Source organism: Aythya ferina (genome assembly GCF_964211825.1).
Source record: "Aythya ferina genome assembly, chromosome: 19".
Classification (NCBI taxonomy): Eukaryota; Metazoa; Chordata; class Aves; order Anseriformes; family Anatidae; genus Aythya; species Aythya ferina.
Genome location: NC_140309.1, coordinates 1,518,956 through 1,538,316, shown reverse-complemented (window position 1 = coordinate 1,538,316; position 19,361 = coordinate 1,518,956). Strand labels below are relative to the sequence as shown.

At 46.9% G+C, this 19,361-nt stretch overlaps 1 protein-coding gene across 2 annotated transcripts; it reads left to right on the top strand.

Moving 5' to 3' along the window:
* Window positions 1-4,921: 4,921 nt before the first annotated feature.
* MKS1 (MKS transition zone complex subunit 1) lies at window positions 4,922-17,479 on the top strand. Of its 2 annotated transcripts, none has more exons than XM_084492720.1 (18): window positions 4,922-4,941; window positions 5,105-5,226; window positions 5,294-5,361; window positions 5,932-6,087; window positions 7,168-7,265; window positions 7,465-7,593; window positions 7,912-8,016; window positions 8,441-8,549; window positions 9,407-9,463; window positions 10,445-10,487; window positions 11,002-11,064; window positions 11,817-11,887; window positions 12,744-12,813; window positions 14,143-14,250; window positions 14,796-14,929; window positions 16,112-16,194; window positions 16,275-16,372; window positions 16,854-17,479. In XM_084492720.1, exons 5-18 carry the CDS (start codon window positions 7,225-7,227, stop codon window positions 16,958-16,960), a joined length of 1,218 nt encoding a protein of 405 aa, XP_084348846.1. In that variant the 5' UTR covers window positions 4,922-4,941; window positions 5,105-5,226; window positions 5,294-5,361; window positions 5,932-6,087; window positions 7,168-7,224; the 3' UTR covers window positions 16,961-17,479. The 2 variants fall into 2 exon arrangements, with proteins under 2 accessions (XP_084348846.1, XP_084348845.1); XM_084492719.1 differs by having other exon boundaries at window positions 4,928-5,031.
* The last annotated feature ends 1,882 nt before the right edge of the window (window positions 17,480-19,361 follow it).

Below are 19,361 nucleotides of genomic sequence, written 5' to 3'. Positions count from 1 at the left end.
TGTTTTTTTTTTTTTTGGTTTTAGCAAATTAGTCTTCAGATGGGTCAGCTGCACCTGATCATTCAGCTGTCCAAGTGCTAGAGATGGCATGAAAGTCAGCAGGAATGTACTTCTTGGGGAAGGAAGCACCACAGGATCATGGGCTGCGTTAGGTTAGAAGGGACCTCTGGAGGTCATCCTGCCCAAACACCTGCTTAAGCAGGGACACCTGGACCCAGGATCTTGTCCAGATGGCTTTTGACCATCTCCAAGGAGACTCCACAGCCTCCACAACTGGCAGCCTGTTCCAGTGCTCAGTCACCGGCACAGCACACAAGTGCTTCCTGACGGTCAGAGGGAACGTCTTGTGTTTCGGTTTGTGCCCATTGCCTCTTGTCCCAGTGTTGGGCACCACTGAAAAGAATCTGGTTCTCTCAGCCTTTCTTCATACAAGAGATGTTCAACTTGGACTCAGTCCCAACAGGACTCCCACGGCCTTCTCTGCCAGGCTGCTTTCCAGCTGGGTGCCCCAGCCTGTCCTGGGGCCTGGGGTTGTTCCTCTCCAGGGCAGGACTTTGTGCTTCTCCTTGCTGAACTGCAGAAGGTTCCTGTCACCCATTTCTCTAGCCTGGCCAGGTCCTTTACTCAACATCTCCATCATGCTCCTCACTTGTTACCTGCTCACATTTCTACTCACTCAAGCTGTTTAGAAACTGCAGTGAGTCATGCAGATTTCCCATCTAATCGGGACTATTGAAGTTAACAATCTGTTGCAATATTGTGTCTATGTTGACTGCCCAATTCTTACTGTCATGTCAAATTTGACAAAAGCAATATAGCTATTAAAACTCCAATTGTGTAGAAACCTGTTGAGAATCTACCACATACATGTAATTACATCTTTTCTTTGTCTCAGATGCCAACAGTTGCCAGAGCTTTGCCAAAGTTTTTATTATGACATAGTTCCTGTTACCACTTTATTAAATTTTTAAAAGCTGAAAAAATAGTCGCATGATAATGTCATACTTGCCCAGAAAAAAAAATAATATAATATATATATATATATATATATAGGATATTTTGCTGTGACTTTTGTACAATTGTACCAGTGTCTGTTATATATATATATATAAATATATATTTTTTTTCTTTTTTTTCTTTTTTTTTTTTTTTTCTGATTTTGCATTTGTATTTGTAATGGCCAGCATTCCAGGTCTGAAAATGTAAGGGCCTTACAATACCAGCAGGAACTGCTGAGAAATTTCTGTAACAACTAGTCTGAGAAGGTGAGATATCTGAATCCTATCAGGCTTTACACTTCAAACTATGTGTGTGTGTAGTGGTGGCTTTACTTTGTCAGGCAGCTGAACTCCACCACAACCGCTCTCTCACTCCCCCTCCTCTTCTGAGGAGGGGAAGAAGAAAAGGAAAGAAACAACTCATGGGTTGAGATAAGGATATTTTAATTAAAGGAAAAATAATTATTAAGGAAAAAAAAATTATTAATTAGATATTTTAACTGAAGGGAAAAAAGGAAAGAGGAAAAGGGGGAAAAAAACAACAAGTAAAGGCTATGTAGAAGTGCAGAGGAAAGAAATTACTCTCTACTTCCCACAAATGAGCAATGCTTGATGCAGGATGCAGGGGCTTGAAGCAGGGACTCAATGCACATAGCCATTGTTTGGGAGGACAGACGTTTTCACAACAGGAGCCCACCCCTCCCCTCTTCTTCCATTTTCCACCTTTTATTGCTGAGTCTGACATCATATGGTATGAAATATCCCTTTGGTTGCCTTAGGTCAGCTGCCCTGGTGATGTGCCTTCCTTACCTCTTGCCCACCCCCAGCCTGCTGGCTCTCTGGGGGTTAGAGGGAGTCTTGATGCTGTGCCAGCACTGCTCAGCAATAGACACCACACCGTTGTGATACCAATGCTGTTCTAGCTACAAGTGCAGAGCACAGCACTGTGTGGGCTGCTGCAGAGAAAGTTAACTCCATCCCAGCCAGACCCGGTACAGTGTGCCAGTTTGATGTGGCACGTCATGTCAGCATTGCAGCACATTTAAGTGAATATGCCCTCCTGCAGTATTTAAACTTGCCTTGACCAAAACATCCCAAGAGTAGCAGTGGGAAGCAACTCCTACCCCAGCAGGCCTGTAACAGGGGAACTCCTCAGAAGTGGGGCCCTGGCTGGCGGAGGTGGGTTGCTGAGCTGGGCCCCGCACTCAGGCATGCCAGGCTGGAGGTAGAGACTTATCTGAAGAATCATAGAATCATCAAATGGCTTGTTTTGGAAGGGACCTTAAAGATCACCTAGTTCCACCTCTCCTGCCATAGGCAGGGATGCCACTGACTAGATCAGGTTGCTCAGGGCCTCATCTAACCTGGCCTTGAACACCTCCAGGATTGTGGAATCTACAACCTCTCTGAGCAGCCTGTTCCAGTGCCTCACCACCCTCTGAGTGAAAAATTTCCTTCTAACCTCTAATCTAAATCTCCCTTCTTTTAGTTTAAAACCATTCCCCCTTGTCCTGTCATTATCTACCTGAGTAAAGAGTCCTTCTCCATCCTTTTTATAAGACAACTTTAAGTACTGAAAAGCTGCAATGAGGGCAATGATGTCACCCCTGGAGCCATATCTTCTGAAGGCTGAACCGTCCCAGCTCTCTCAGCCTTTCTTCATAGGAGAGATGCTCCAGCCCCTTTATCATCTTTGTGGCTCTCCCCTGGACTTGCTTGAACAGGCCCACATCCTTCTTGTGCTGGAGGCTCTAGACCTGGACGCAGTACTCCAAGTGGGTCCTCACGAGTGCAGGGTAGACAGGGGCAATCCCCTCCCTCGATCTGCTGCCCACTCTTCTTTTAATGCAGCCCAGGATGCAGTTGGCCTTCTGGGCTGCAAGCGTGTACTGCTGGCTCATGCTTTCATCCATCAGAACACGCAGGTCCTTCTCTGTGGGGCTGCTCTCAGTGAGTTCTCCTAGCCTGTTGCTCATGTCCAGGATTGCCCCATCCCAGGTGCATCACCCTGCATTTAGACTTGCTAAACCTCATTAGGTTCACATGGGCCCACTTCTCCAGCCTGTCCAGGTCCCTTTGGATGGCATCCTAAACAGCACCGGTCCAAGAACAGACCCCTGAGGGACACCACTTGTCACCGGCTTCCACTTGGACATAGACCCATTGACCACTACCCTCTGGGTGCGACCTTCAAGCCTTATCCACTGAATGGTTCTCTCATCAAATCCATCTTTCTCCAATTTGGAGGCCGGGATGTCATGTGGGACCATGTCAAAGGCCTTGCAGAAGTCCAAGTAGATGACATTGATCGGTCTTCCTTTATCAACTGATGCAGTCACTCCATCATAGAAAGCCACTAGATTGGTCAGGCACAATTTGCCCTTGTTGAAGATCTGCTGGCTGTCTCGGATCACCTCTTTGTCTTGCACGTGCCTTGACATTTTCCATGAATATGCCAGGCCCAGAGGTGAGGCTCACTGGTCTGTAGTTCCCCGGTTTCTCTTTTCCACCTTTTTTAAAAATGGGAGTGAAACATGAGAGACCCAGTGAGTAGGCCTCCAGTTAAATCATAGGATGGGGAAAGGTGGCAGCGGGACAAGAGGCTGCAACTCAGGTGAGGCCACAGTAGCTGCCTTGCAGTAGGACAAGGAGTAGCAGCAGTCCTATGAGAAATAAAAAATAAACCCAAGGAAGACTTCAAGAAGATACAGAGAGACCTGAAGTGGTGGTATGCAACTTCTACAGGATGCCAGGCAGTCTGGGAAAGGAGTCGGGTACTTGAATGCAAGTTGCTGCAAAGGTACTGATATGCCAGGTCTGTTGGAGATGTGGTAGAGGAACAAGGACCAGGGAGATGTGTGACCATAGCTAGCTGTGCTGCGCAGCATGATGTTGTGTGTCGGAAAGTATTTGGAGTAAAATCAGACTATCATTGTGAGCATGTCAGTGAGCAGCACAGCCCCACTGGTTGAAATCCCAAGGCACAGCAAGTGCAGTTTGAGCAAAATTGCGTTGGACTGTGCTGCAAACTCTGACCTTTTATAAAAGCCTGAGCAATGTTTCATGTCCAGCTAGGCATGGAGCTGTGAAAGAAGATGGCTACTTTGCAATGGGGGACATCACACTGCTAGCGCCAACAGCATGCTTGGCCCCTGCCTTCTTGCAGGAACAACACAACCCCACAATCCCCTCTGTGCTGCTCCCCTTCAGAAACTGCAACTGCATAAAGTGAAGTTTGTTTAACAGGTGCTGCTAAAAGGGGCTCATTTAGCTATTAACTCCTTGCATGCTGCATGCACACTGCCCAGAGACCTAAGAAAATGGCAGACCTGGTTGCCACAGACCAGGTGGGTTTCCATGACGTTTTCACCAGATCCCACCGCAAGCCACGCAGACAGGGCAGGCAGGAGGCTAGGGTGGGTGGTACTGGGTAGGTGGCTGCGAAATGGCAGTGATGCTTAGTGTGCTGGCAGCAGGGCGCAGCACCAGCTCACATCAAGAGAGAGAGAGGCCCACTGCTACGTGGTAGTGAGGCCCTAGCCGACAGCAGTGATGTCCCCTTGAAGATGTCCGTTCCTTAGTAACGTGGTGGGCAGGAGCAGGGAAACAAGCAGCGAGAGGCAAAGGTTCGCAGTCGGCTCCTCACAGCTCTCAGAGCCTTCAGCTCCGCGTATCAGGCTCCGTGGCGCGCAGCCCATCTTCTCGGCCAGCATCGCCAGCGGGCGGCTGTGGGGGCTTCTCTCTGGGGGGCCGCGGGGGGGCTGCGGACACCGCGCTCGCGGGAAGCGCCCTGCCGCGGCCGCGCCGCAAGAGCGCTTCGAGGCCGAGCCGGAGGCCCGCGGGGGAACGGGCCCTGCCGCAGCCCGGCCGGGGCGGAGCCACGGCCGCTCGGCGCCCTCCGGCCGGGGGGAGGCGCCGCGGCCGCCACCGCCCCGTGTCTATGGTGAGGGGCCATGGCGGAGCGGCTGTGGGGCGCTGAGGCGGGCGGCGCCGTGTACCGCTCCCGCGACCCAGTGCGCAACCTGCGCCTCCGGTGAGCGCCCGGCGTGGCTCGGCCCGGCTCCGGGGGTTGCTCCCTCTCACTCTTCCTCCCTGTCCCCCCGCAGGGTCCGTATCCAGCGGGTCACGGCCGCCGGGCCCCTCCCGGCTCAGGCCTCGCCGCCGCCGCCGCCGCTCTCCGCACCGCGCGGCCCCGAGCTCCTGGCGCTGGCCGCCCGCGCCTCGCCAGGTAAGTGGGAAGCCCCGCGGGGCGGCGCTCCTGGGCGCTGCCGGTGGTGACCGACCCCTTACCGCAGATGCCCGGCGGCCCCCGGACGAGGAAGAGGAGGCCGAGGTCGGGTGGCAGGAGAAGCTCTTCAGCCAGGTGGGTGTGCGGCGGCTGTTTCTCCTCGCTGTACCGACCGACGGCTCCCCTGTGTCGGGGCGAGCGGGGCCCCAGCAGGGGGACAGCTTTCAGGCAGATCTAGAGAGTGATGAGTTCTCTCCTTAGCGTCTTCTTCTCCAGACTAAACGGCCCCAGTTCCCACAGCCACTCCTCATAAGTCCTGTTTTCTAGCTCTGTTGCTCTTCTCTGGATGTGTTCCAGCAGCCCAGTATCCTTCTTGTAGTGGTCTTACCAGTATAGGGGACTATCCCCTTGTTCGACTCAGTGATCTTGAAGGTCTTTTCTCCCTAGTCCTGCTGGCTATGCTGTTTCTGATGCCGGCCAGTCTGTTGTTAACCCTCTTGGCCACCCGGGCACACCACCAGCACCCCCAGGTCCTTTTCTGCTGGGCAGCTTTGCAGCCGCCCTTCTCCAAGTCTGTATTGCTGCACTGGGTTGTTGTGACCCAAGTGCAGCATTTTGGTGTCTCCACAAATCTCAGCTGAAAAACTTTGGCCCTGAGCTTGCTGATGAAATGCAGCTTTTACGTTTTACCTGTGGTGCTCTCAGTTTGAGGTAGATCTTTATCAAAATGAGTCAGCCTGTCAAACTCACCTGGACCGGCAGTACCACAAGGAGATCCTGAAACTGGAGAAGGCTGGGGGTCGGAAGAACTATCGCATCTTCACCTACACTGATCATGACCGATTCACCAACCTAGAGGAGGTACCAGCTTTTTGTTTTGCATAATCTTTACAGCAGTATCTGTCAACAACACTAGGCCCACTGCAGAGGGAATGTTTGTCATTTCTTGGCCATGGAGAAGCAAGCCATATATCTTGGGAGCAGGAGAACATACTGCTTCTGCAGGCAGCTTCACCTGGCATCCCAGACCCAGCATGAGGTCTCCCTGTTTCAGTGCAATGTACAGGTTGGAGGGACTTGGCATTGTAGAGTTGCTCTGTTAGAAAAATGCTGGCTTGTTACCAACCAAGGTGAGAAGTCTGGACACAGAATACAGAATTACAAGGCACACGTTTATTCATATGCATGAGGTGATTCATGCACAATGCTTTCTAGCAGTCTTAATTCATGCTGTCTTAATGGCCCAAGGATGGGAAGAGACCCCTTTATCCTGTTTACTGTTCAGCCTCACTGGCAGGAAATTGTGAGGGGCAGCATGACCCTGCCTGGAAAACTGGGGATGTTTAGATGGATGATTTGTAATGTAGCTGAGTGAAACTTAAAACAGCTTCTGATCCAGTCATTCCTGGATTGATATTGTAATAGTTGTGACCCCAAATGTGGGGCGTGAGGTTTCAAGTGGATTTTAGAGGGGCTTAGGGTGCTAGGATCTTGGTTGTCTGCAGTTCTGCTTCTTTGATCATCCAAGTAGCAGAATAGCAAAGTACTTACCCCAAGGTTGGGCTGTCTCTGGACCTTGTGATGAGCAGGTGTCTTTTAGTTTGCTTACTGTATGAACAAGAAATTCCACTCATGAGCATAAAATGCAAACTAATATATATACATACATGCCATATGCATACCAACAAAGTTAACACACATTCCTATTACAAGGACCAATCAGTAAAATAGGGAGGGAAACTTTCATCACATCTGTACGTAACTTGCTGGATGGACTTCACCTCTGCTTTTCCACAAGAGCAGTGAATCAACTCTATGGTCTTTTAGCAGTTTGTCCATGTATATGTATGTAAATACCTGTTCTATTCTCCAGGAGTGGAGATGTTTGAGAAAGAAGTCCTGTTGTATTTAAGCTGTTTCTATTCTGTTTCTCTCCTTCAGCACTGCCAGAAGGTAACTGACTCAGATCATGAGGTGCCGTCATATCTGGCAGAGAGGATGGCCAATGTGAGGAGGAGAAGACAAGACCGTAAACCAATGTGAGTGCAACCGGGTTGGAGCTTGCTAATGCAGGTTTCCTGTTGTCCCAGCTGCAGAGCAGCCTGGTCCGTGGAAGTTGGTGGCTTGAGCTGTGTTGCACTCAGAGTCTGGCAGTTTGACTCCTCATTGTGGGAGAGTCAATTGCTGGCTACCTCAGTGAGTTCTGTTGACAATAAGTTGTGCTTGTGTTGTTGACAGAGAAGCGAATTCTCTTAAGTCAAAAATCATCACCTGGGAGCCCTCAGAAGAATTTATAAAGAACAATCATGTGATTAACACTCCTGTTCAGACTATGTACATCATGGGGGACTTGGGACCTTATGGGAAGTAAGTAAAATTCCCAAATGATCTTAATTTCCCAGAAACAAACCCATCTCCTCTCCTTACTCGACTCTGTTTCTCTCAGTAGTTAAGGGGAGGGAATTCAAAGAGCACAGTAACTCAAGCTGCTGTTTTCTCTCTACTTCTTGGGAGGTATGGAATGTATCCCTCCAAAAGGCTTCTTAAACTAATGTAGGGAAGTATTGGTATATTTATTCCCTTATGTACCTCCATGTGCTTTTACCAGCTCTGCTGTTCCGGAGCAAGAAAATGTCCACGTGCTCTGTTTAGACTGTCGTTGTGTTTCTTGATGTCTTCCATTAGGCTTGGTCAAAGGGAATATGAACGTGTTCTTTGTACAATCAAGGTGGATGGCAATGGGGTGATCACAGTGAAGCCTGACTTTACTGGCACCAAAGGAGCCTACTGGTGAGCGGGACAGGGCTGGTACCACATTTGGGACTGGTATGGAGGGCTGAAATTGCTGTCTCCTGATTACCCCTTAGGCAGTGAGTCTGCACTTAAATTGAGGGCTATTATTTAGGTTTATTCCAAAGGTTTCTAAGACAGGGCTATTGTTTCCTTGTGCTTGGTGTTACTGTGCATATGATGTGTGGGGCTTTGGAGCCAGTTCCTAGGAATACAGGTTATGTGTACAATGGACAAAAGCAAGTCTCTCTGAGTTATTGATGCTGTCAGGCACTCAAGAATGAGGAGAGGGCTGTTAGTGACATTTTGTTTCTGTTCAGGCCTTGATGGGGCGATTGGTGTTTTATGATGGAACAGCTGATAATATTGCTGGGTCTGTTTTCTGCATAATGGGGTTTTCCCCGTGCATTTTGGGGTTCTGCAGGATTGAGCTGGATAGACAGAAGCGAGAGCTGTGGAAATACACCATTGAGAATGCATCCATCCAAGTGCAGCAAGAGGAGGAGGAACGTGAGCAGCGTGTGTTCAGAGATGTAAGGACTGGCCTCTGTTGATTATATTGGCTAGTCGTCCTGATTTGACCAAGGGAATAAAGACCTTCAACTAGACATAATTGTTAGAGCTACAAAATGAATGTCGCTTGCAGTGAGTTTCATCATGTTCAGTGATACAAGAACTCCAATAAATACTCCCTGACTGCTTCATTCCTTAAACTAGGTTGAGGGCCTTGTCTTTTTGCCACTGGTAAACTTGTGTTGGCTATTGACTGTAGTTGATATATGTAGCAGGAGCTGATGAAAGAAACCATCAATAGCGTCACCTGCCAGTGGTTTTTCTTCCCTTTCAAGCAGTGGGCAAACCCTTTCATTGGGTTTCCTCCTGCTGCCTGTATATTTCCTGAATGATTTCTCATGACCCATGATGTTCCAGGATACTTGAGATACTCTTTTTGTGCCTTGACCTTTTTTAATTGTCTTTTTGCCTGTGGCAGTCTATAAGGATACTTAGTCTGTTTTCATTTTTAATTTTAGTTTGTACAGTTCCTTATTGGTTTTGTGGCCAATTAGGAAATCCTGACCTAGGTACACTAATCTCCCATTATGTCACATAAGAACTGCTGATTCTTTGGAGCTTCTTTTTACCTCATATTGACCTTTGATGAGGTTTCTTCTGAAGCTGGAGCTTCATGCAGTGCTAGCAGTTATGCATCTTTTGTTCTATTAAATTCTTACATTCTCCGTATCTACTATAAAAGCAAAAAACTGTTAGCTGAGCCTGTCAACAGTTTAAGTTGGTTTTAAGTTACATATCCATTACATTTTTTTGCAGTAATATAAGTAAAAACCTATAATCAAGAAGACACTCTAATCCACTTGTTCTGTGTTTTCAGCTGTACAGTCGACACAAGGAGTACCTCAGTGGTCTTGTAGGCTCAGAATTTGAGACGGTGAGTACCAGCAGCACTCAGCAGGGACCTGGAGCCTTTGCAGGCTGTTCACATGGCTGACTTCTGTACCAGTCTCCAAAGATTGTGTTGTTCTGGGGGTGTGTTGGCAGCTTTTACCTCATGGCCTCCTACTGAAAATTGGATTGAAAGAGTATGATTGCAATGGATATGGGGCCTGAGAAGGTCCAACATGCATCTGTCAGACCTGTAGCAGAGCATGCTGAATGCTACAGTCTCAGTGAGACTGCATCCGTTGTTTGAAGGTCTTTGACTGTAGTAAGACAGAAAGAGGATTTGTATCTTTTGGGATAGAGATTGCTGTTAACTTCTTGAATATCAAATGTATCCATGTCCCACTTTGCTCAAGTAAACAGCTCCTCCCAACCTTCAAACTCATTAAATTTTTCTTTTCTCATGCACAGTTTTCTTGCTCACTAAGTTACCTAGGCTGCAGCCTTTTTTGTTTGTTTGTTTGTTTGTTTGTTTTTTGCTAAAGTATTGTTTGCCAAAGTAGGAAAGTTGTTGTACTCTTTCCTGCAGCTAGTTAAGCTAAGTGTGTTTCAATTTGTCCTATGGATTTTTGGCTTTGTTATTTTGGTTGTTGTTATTTTTTTTCACACTCTTGAGCATATGCAAGAACACTACAGGAGAACCAGGACTATGATTTTATGATTTTTGCAAGTGACTTCTCACTACATTTTTATATCCATCTAGAAATCTGTAGATCTGCTTTACAGAGTAGTGAATTCCTGCAGTACAGGAATTTGGTCTTCATAGGGAGCCTCTATCCAGAGGGACTGCTGACTTCTGGAAAGGATGACAGGTTGATGCAAGAAGTGATGATTTCTCCCTGACCAGCAAAGCAAAGCATTCAAGTACAAATGTCTGTAGGATATCCATGTGAGACCCTGAAGGGGGGGGGGGGAACTGAAAGAGGTTCCACCAGCGGTCTCTAAGCCCTTTATCTGCTTGTTTTTACAGACTCTTCCTGGTACATTGCGTCTTTTTGTGAATGGAGAAGTAGGTGAGTCCTCATTATGAACAGTAACTGTAGGGGCAAATCTAGGTGTGCTGGGATGGCTGAGGCTATGAAAGGTCTAAAGATTTTTGGTTCACAACCTGGTCTAGAGTAGGTGATTCTCTCCCTAAAATTCTCTACTTACTCCCTCTTCTCCACTGTTTTTGCAGACTAACCCTCAAGTGGCATTTACTGATTGGAGGTTTATAGATACTGCAGCTTTTCTAGGAAGACAGAGTTCTGAATAAAGGACAACAGATAGGGGAATTAACAGACATAGCAAAGAAGGCAATTAATTTTGTGATCTCTCTAATCTGGTTAGTTATATGTGGATAGGCTAGTCTTGAGAAAATCTTTTCTGAGGTCTTATTCTTTTACTTCAAAGACCTAGCCTTTTCCCAGCTTCTAGCAGTAACTGGTTGTGCTGAGGTTATTTGTGATGCCTCTCCCAAAAGTCTTCAGTGTATAATGGAGGAGTTAGTGTGGAAGTTAGCTGCTGAAATTCATTCTCTCTTCTCAGTTTCAGCTCAAGGCTATGAGTATGACAACCTCTATGTTCATTTCTTCCTGGAGCTGCCTGGCCGTGAGTATTCATGCTTCCAGCCATATCACAAAGAATAAAGCATGCTTAAGCTAGTCAGTCAGATCAGCTTTGCTAAAAGTTAGTAAAAGGTAATGTAGGGTCTGAGATCTAAATAGAAATCTTCAGAGCTAAAAGTGCAGAACTCGGTGGTTTGAACTAAACTGACATGTTTGAATATGTCAGCATCTTCCCCTCTTGTCTGTTCCAAATTTGGCTGGATTTGGTCCACAGACTTCTTAACCAGAGGTGATCGTTTCCAGCAAACTACCCCAGGTTCATTCCTGATGCTGCAGAGAAAAGCCTTCCTGTCTTTTCTGCCTCAGCAATGACCTTGTCTGATTTCACTGCCCAGCATTGTGTTTTTATGTTTTGTGTTGACACTGATGTATTCAGCTTTGACTGATAAATAAGCTTCCCAACACTAACATGCACGTCCTGCTATGTGTTTAATCCCCCTGAAGCTATGGCCCTGGCTCCCTTCTGGTTATAGCCTGATGTTTGCCTGAGATGCTGCTTTTGCTTCTATGTGCATTTCGAAAAGGTTCTACCATTGTCCAAAGATGGAGTTGGTGCTCTCATATGTCCAGGGTGTTCTGGCGAGCACCTGGAACAAGATGGGGCAGGATGCCCCTAGGGAAATTCAGTGTGGAGGAACATCTGGTTCTGACTTTCTCCTTTGAGCTGCTCTGGTATATGAATCATTCCTCTTACCCAAAGTATTCACCCCCTGCGCTCACATTCTCTTCTCCCAGACTGGTCAAGCCCCGCATTCCAGCAGCTATCAGGAGTGACACAGACCTGTGCCACCAAGACAGAGGACTGGGTAAGGATGCTTTCAGACCTGCAGAGCAGAGTTTGAACAGTCATTCTCTGAACTGAAATGTATAACAACTTACAGATTTATTCAACCAAGATTCTAGCATGATAGCTCCCTTCAAGAGCAGAGCATATTTGGAATCCTCCTTGTTGTTATACTTGAAAAAAAGCATGAAAAACGTCATGTTTTACATGTTCTGCTGTATTCAGATAAAAGGTCAGAGCAGTTTCTGGAACCTTACTTTTTCCTTTCTTCTGGCTGATTGCCTTTGGATCTTTGATTTTTGTGTTCTCAAATGTGCAGAGTTAATGGAGAATTGTTCTGGCTTGCCTGAGTCTGGAGTGCAAACAGTCTCAAAACTGATTTATCAGAATCAACCTTTCTTCCAGCTCTTCTCTGAGAGACAGTAAAATCTGAATTTTATAAAGTTTTAATGTATTAATATAATCAATAAAATTTAATGTATTTTTATGTATTTGATGTGAACTGACTTGCATATTAAAATCATTATCATACAACATTTTGGTAGGACTGTTGTTTGAGGTATTTTGCTTGGCTCCTGTATAGACTGTAGCATTCTGTAATAGTTATGCAAATGGCTGAATGATCATTTGAGGTGTGTTTTGCTCTTTTTCATTATTTTCATTATTTTTATTTTAGCCTGTTCTGTCAACATGGCATAGGATTGTGTGCAGATCCATTGTGCAGTCAAGTGTTTCTTAGCGTGATGAGATTGATCTTGTCTGGATATCATTAGTGCTCTACCATTATTTCTTTTCTCCCTGCTTTCTGTACCCCCTGTGATACCAGTGATGGAACTTTCTCCTCCAGGAATCTGATCTCTGTCTCATTCCTTTTCTAGGATAATGTGGCGTACTTCTGCTACCCCTTCACTTTGGAGATGTTTTTCTCCCAAGAAAATGAATCAGAAGGTACGTCTCCTTGTTTCTCTGAAATATAAAGCTCTGACGTCTCTTGGTTGCAGTGTAGGCATCATGCTGTTTGACTTGTTGATGACTTGTTTGACTTGTTTGACTTGCCAAGGTGAAAGGACATCTGTAAACAAAGGGAATCACAGAATTGTAAAACTATAGAATCATAGAATATCCCTAGCTGGAAGTGGCGCACAAGGATTGTGTTGTCCAACTCCACACAGGACCACCCAAAAATCAGAGTATATTTCTGACAACATTGTCCAAATGCTTCTTGAACTCCAGCAGGCTTAGTGCCATGACCACTTCAGGGAAACGTTGCTCAATCAGAAGATGTTCACCCCATCACCGCGTAAGCTCAGGACACATACTAAGTTTGCCCTCCCCAGCAATGTGTTAGTATTTGTATGTATTCATTGACATTGTTCTGCTTCCAGGTTGTAGTCAGCTTCATCCATATGCAAAACTACTTGGGTCTTAGCATGTCTGTCTCAAAATGCCTGACATGCTGGTCTGCATTGCCGTGCATGTTGTACTGCATAGAGCAGTGGAAGAAATGGGCCTATTTTTGTACACAGCTAAAACTATGTGCTGAATCTTAAGTTAGTAGACACACTCAGTGACCTGTATAATCTTCATATTGTCTATGTCACTTCGAAATTTCCATCTCTATTTTAGGCTGGACTTCTCTGCTGCCTTTTTCTACTGCTTCATTGTGTTGCTACTGTTTCCTCACCAACCCCTCTGCTCTTTGTTTTGCAATCACCAGGGACAGCTTTACAGCATGTCTGCCACTTGAATCCAGTGTATGCATTGTATTTGAGTATTCAGCCAACACTTTGGATTGGAGTATTCAACATTAACAAACTTTCAGCCTAGAATAAATATGATGAGTTTGTTTCACCATGGAGAAAATAAATGAATGCTTGGAGGCGGGTAGGGCAATCCAAGTTAATAATCCCCCAACAATGATGAGAAAGGTCAGAGATAAAAAGGTTCCCATGTTTTGCATCAATTGTTTGCAGAAGAGTGCCTTGTCTGCCCAAACGATAGAGAAACCGGTTTGGACTTGCTGTCAGAGACTCATCAAAGCAAAGAATTTTCCCAAATTTTTAGCAACTTACCAATAATTTTGTTTTCAGTCTCAAGTCTGAGGGTTCAGCTTTTATAGGGGAAAATAATCACCCATACACCTATGTCTGTCATTTTAGGAGAAATACAGAAAGGGCTCCTTGCTAGCAGAGTTAGTCATTTAGTATTTTTTTCCCCGCTATGATGATCTCCCTCTACAGCTTTTAAAAAGTTGCAATCTGCTCCTTTTCCTTGCAGACTGTCTCCCTCAATGGCCTGTTCTCTACTTTGAGGTTCTGTCCCTTGATTTCTGGCAGAGATACCGTGTTGAAGGGTATGGTTCATTGGTGCTGCCAGCATCTCCAGGTAAAACATCCTTGGGACATTATGTTAAGTGTCTAGGGAAATGAGAGTTGAATGGTTCTCTTGGGAACGGATGCATCCCGTCCTGGCGTTGCTTTACCTTTGCATACTGAAGGGAATAGCTAGCTGTCTGTGAGGCAGCAAAGAGAGATTTTATGTATCGTGCACTGTTATACCTTGTTGAGAAGCATCATGTGTTGCTGTCCTTTCTCCTTCAGTGGTTCCATTGCAAAATTGCATGTTATGATGCTTTTGTGTAGTGCTGCATGTCCATCTTTATACTAGCAATAGACTCCCTTTGTCCCAGATGGAATCTGAGGCTCACAACTAGTCTGACATTCTCATGTATTAATAAGTAGATGCTCCTCATAGGCAAGGGTAGTTTCAATGCTGTCTGTGTGACGGGGGCTTGCTTATTGGGAAGACATTGGGGATCAGTAGGTATCCATCTACTGTGATGACCTCTGTGACTTTACATTGTTGGTCAGAGCAGCTAAATTGTTCTGCTAAATTGTTCTGTTGTCTAAATTGTGCTGTCCCGTGGTCAGGTCTCCATATACTCACCATCCCTACCTGGCGCCCTGTGGAACTGGGGACTGTTGCTGAACTGAGGAGATTTTTCATTGGTGGATCTCCTGAGTTAGAGGATATGACCTATGTCAGGATACCAGCAACCTTCAAGGTAGGCTCAACTGCAGGACATTGCTCTTGCTGGGAAAAGGTGGATTACGCTCTTGAAACTGCAGAATCATAAACTATCCCAAGTTGGAAGGGACCCACGAGGATCACTGAGCCCAACTCCTGGCTCCACACAGAACTACCTGAAAATTAAGCCATGTGTCTGAGAGCCTTGTGCAAGCACTTCTGGACCTCTGGCAGCTTTGGTGCCGTGACCACTTCCGTGGGGAGCCTGTTCCAGTGCCTGACAAGCCTCCTGGTGAAGAGCCTTTTCCCGACAGCTCCTGTCTGAGCCTGCCCTGAGGCAGCATCCTGCTGTTCCCTCAGGTCCTCTCACTGGGCACCATAGAGAAGAGATCAGTGCCTGCCCCTCCGCTCCCCCTGGTGAGGAAGATGAAGGCTGCCATGAGGTCACCCCTGTGCCTTCTCTTCTTTAAGCTGAACAAACCAAGCCACATCGAACTCTCTTCTTACGCCATGCCCTCTAGGCCTTTCATCATGTCTGTTGCCCTTCTTTGGGACTTCTCTGAGAGGTTGATGTCCTTCTCTCATGGCTCCCAAGGTAGCCCACAGTCCTCAAGGTGAGGCTGCACCAGTGCAGAGTGGAGCAGGACAAGCACTCCCCTTGACCGGCTAATTCTGCTGTGCTTACTGCAGCCCAGGATACACTTGGTCCTTTTGGCTGCCAGGGCACACTGCTAACTCAGGTTCCACTTGTTGTTGACCATAACCCCCAGATCCCTTTGCATAGGGCTGATCTCCAGCCTCTCATTCACAGGCTGTACTTATATCCATGGCTGCCCCATCCCAGGTACAGAATCTGGTGTCTCTTGACTTCAGATGTCTGTGGACAGTTTGGACTGGACTTGAACAGATACTCTGGTGGTCATGCCCCTCTGGCTAAATAAATGGATCCCCTTTGATACTTATGAGTAAGACAAGAATGGGCAAACCCTGAGATAGAGCTCTCTGCCTTTTGAGGTGTGTGTAACCTAGAGAAGTGGTTGTATGTGTTCCGAAATCTTGCCTTGCCCTTGCTTGTGCTGTCCTTGTCTGAAAATTGTCTGTCAGGTCACCATTTTTTTTAATCAAGTATGAACTTCTGGTGGGGCATGCTCATTTTTGCCAGGGTCAGCCTGCTGCAACAGGTTGCAGGCTGTTAGGAGAACTTTTGCTGTCTTTGCAGGGAGAGCGTCTGAGCCGCTTTGGTTTTCACACAGAGACAACAGGGAGTGTCACGTTCCGGCTTTACTGCCTGCAGCAATCCAAGTGAGTGCTGCAGTGATTGCAAGTTCCATCTTCACAGCAGTGTTCTTCCAGCCCTGACTTCAAACTGTACTTCTGTGCAGAGCCTTTCTGGAGACCAGTGCCTCGAGGCATCGCATGCAGAGTGTACTGGACCGGCTTGGAGGCTTCAGCCAGCAGAGCTCTGTCTACAATGTTTTGGGTAGGGCTTTTAGTCTCATTCTGCCTGGGGAGCCTTGGGCTCACTTTTGCCCACAGAGTGGGCAGAGAGAATCCATTGCTGTGGGGTTGATTGTCTCCCACTGTGAGCTCTCTTGGGTCTGAGTCCATAGCAGAGGTTAAATGTTCTGACCTGAAATTGCTGGAAACTTGAGGCATCAGCCCTCAGCAGGCAGGAGGGATAGTCACTCCATGACGGCAAAGCCTAGGCTGGGTTGCCTGGTCATTCCTGGCACAAAACATAGCTTGTGGCTGTGGTGCACAGGCTCTGTCTCTGATTCCATTATGCACAGAGCAAAGACAGGGCTGGAAGTCAAGAGAGCAGCAAGATCCTGGTGCTTTGTTGGTGGTACTTAGTGAGACTCCTATTCTGAGAGAGATGATGTTCAGTGGGCAGACTTATCCTTCCTCTTCTCTGAGGCTGTCTGATGCATTCTGACTTGCTGTCACCTGCTGTGTTGCAGAGGCTTTCCAGAAGGCACGGTGCCGGATGCAGGAAGCACGTGAGAGCCTTCCCCAAGACCTCATCAACAGCTCTTTCTACACTGTGCACAAGACACAAGAACCGTGATTGACCACCTCCACTGCCTCTAGCCTGGGAGCACTTAGCATCTTCTCTCTGATACAAGCTTCCCTTGTTCAGGAGGAGTCCCAAGGCCAGTGCCTGCAAGCTTTTTGATTCCCTTCTTTTGTAGCTTTCTCTGGATGGGGGCAGGAGTCTGCCTCACATCTAGATCTAGAGTCTTTGTGTTTCCATACGTATCTGTGGAAGGAACCCTGTTTTTTCAAGTCATTTTGTTACCAGGCCCTAACAGTACAGCTAATTGTTCCCATTTCTGAGGAGCAGACTAAAATGGGACATGGGACCTGTGAAACCTTTAACACATTTTCAAGTATTGAACAGTAAGTGATTAGAAAACATTTCAAGTCTACTGGACTTGGTAAATGTACTTTTCTTCTTAAAGAAGAGGTTACTGTTGAAGGTCAAGGCATGAATATTGTTTGGTATTTAATTAAATGAATAGTTGACTTCTTGAGAAATGCTGATAATTCTTGTCAGGTCAATCTTCAGTAAAATGAATCTGTCCAACTGTGTTTTTAAGATTTATTCATTCCTAGAGAGAGGTCTCTGCCACCTTTGTGTGAAATCAAAGCAAAGTGATGTACGACAGATTCAGAACTGGTGAAAAGGGTTACATTCTGTATTTCTTTGTGTCTGAAATTGCTGGCTCTTGCGTCTCTGTATCAGTTAGCAGAAGGACTTCAAGAATACAACTGACAACATGTGTTCCCTTTAGCTCATAGCAGAACTTTGGCTGGAGCTGGACAGTTTGCAGACAATGAGAACAGATTGTAATGTTTGCACAAGAGCTGAACTTTGAACTGTTCAAGCTATTCTTTTTAACTATGGTTCATTGTATCATCTCTGCTTGCAATTCATTGCTTTAATTGTTTTTACCCAGGTTCTTCTCCTGTTCTTTTCTCAGCCTATTTCATTCCCCTATTTTTGTTCCTCTCTCAAATCCATGTGAACGAAGCTACCTGCAGACTGACAATACTGCGTAGATTTGTACACAAGTCACATCTCCACATGTTCTACTCTGCTTCCAACAGAAGGGATAGGAAGAAAAATCTCAGGATGAGATCACAGATGTATCTGTAAAGCTAGAAGTCACAGGCAGAATAAGAAATAGGAACTGGCTTTCTTTTGCATGTTCCTCACTAGCAGGGGATGTGAGACTCATGGTTGCAGCCATGTGTGTGACTATTAGAACATCGCACTCCTTCCTCATGCTCCGTTGGTATCTTCACCTCATGCTTTCCATTTTGATCTTGTTATCAGCCTTCACTAGGAAAACCAAACTCCCCAGTTTGTTCGTCTTTGTTTTTTCTCATAATTCCTGGCAGAATTGTCTGGCAACTTGAAATGTACCTGGTAATTTCACTTACAAAAGAGGACTTTTGCTCATCTACCTTCCCTGCTACCCCTGCTTTTTCATGGAAGAAACTACCAGAATGTATTACATAGCTTGGCCTGTTAAGCAGAGCAGTGTCCTTGGCCTAGAGCTGGCTGCTGCATCTTGTGCATGAGTCAGATCTCCATTTATGCTTTTTGGTGTGATGTGGCAGATGAGGCATTATAGTTGTGAAGGTAAACACCCAGTTCTGTAACAGCAGAATCAAGGCTTGTCAGGGTAGGGTGTATGTGTGTAGTGGATTTACGTGGCAAGGTTTTGGTAGCAGGGGGCCATAGGGGTGGTTTCCGTGAGAAAGATCTAGAAGCTGCCCCATGTTTGGGAAGGGCCCCATTGTTTTCCAGAGCTGAGCCAATAACCGATGTTGTTTTGCGCCTCTGTGACAGCATATTTAAGACAGGGAAAAAACGCTGCGCCACACAGCAGCTGGGAGAGTGAAAGGAGTGAGGAACGGCCTTGCAGACACCAAGGTCAGTGCAGAAGGAGGGGGAGAGGTGCTCCAGGCGCCGGAGCAGAAGTCCCCTGCGGCCTGTGGTGAGGACCATGGTGAAGCAGGATGTCCCCCTGCAGCCCATGGAGTACCACGGTGGAGCAGGGTTCCACGCTGCAGCCCGTGGAGGAGACCACAGTGGAGCAGGTGGCCCTGCACCGATGGAGGCTGCCACCTGTGGAGGACCCCTGCCAGAGCAGATTCCGGGCCGGACCTGTAGCCCGTGGAGAGGAGCCCACGCAGGAGCAGGTGACCTGGCAGGAGCTGCTGCCCGTGGGGGAGTCAGGTTGGAGCAGTGTTCTCCTGAGGGATGGACCCCGTGGTACAGACCCATATCTGGAGCAGTTCTGGAAGAGCTGCTGCCTGTGGGAAGCCCACGCTGGATCAGTTCATCAAGGACTGCATCCCGTGGGAGGGACCCCACAGCACAGGGGACGAGAGTGACCGAGAAGGAGCGGCAGAGAAGAAGCTCTGTAGACTGACCATAACCCCCATTCCCCCGTTCC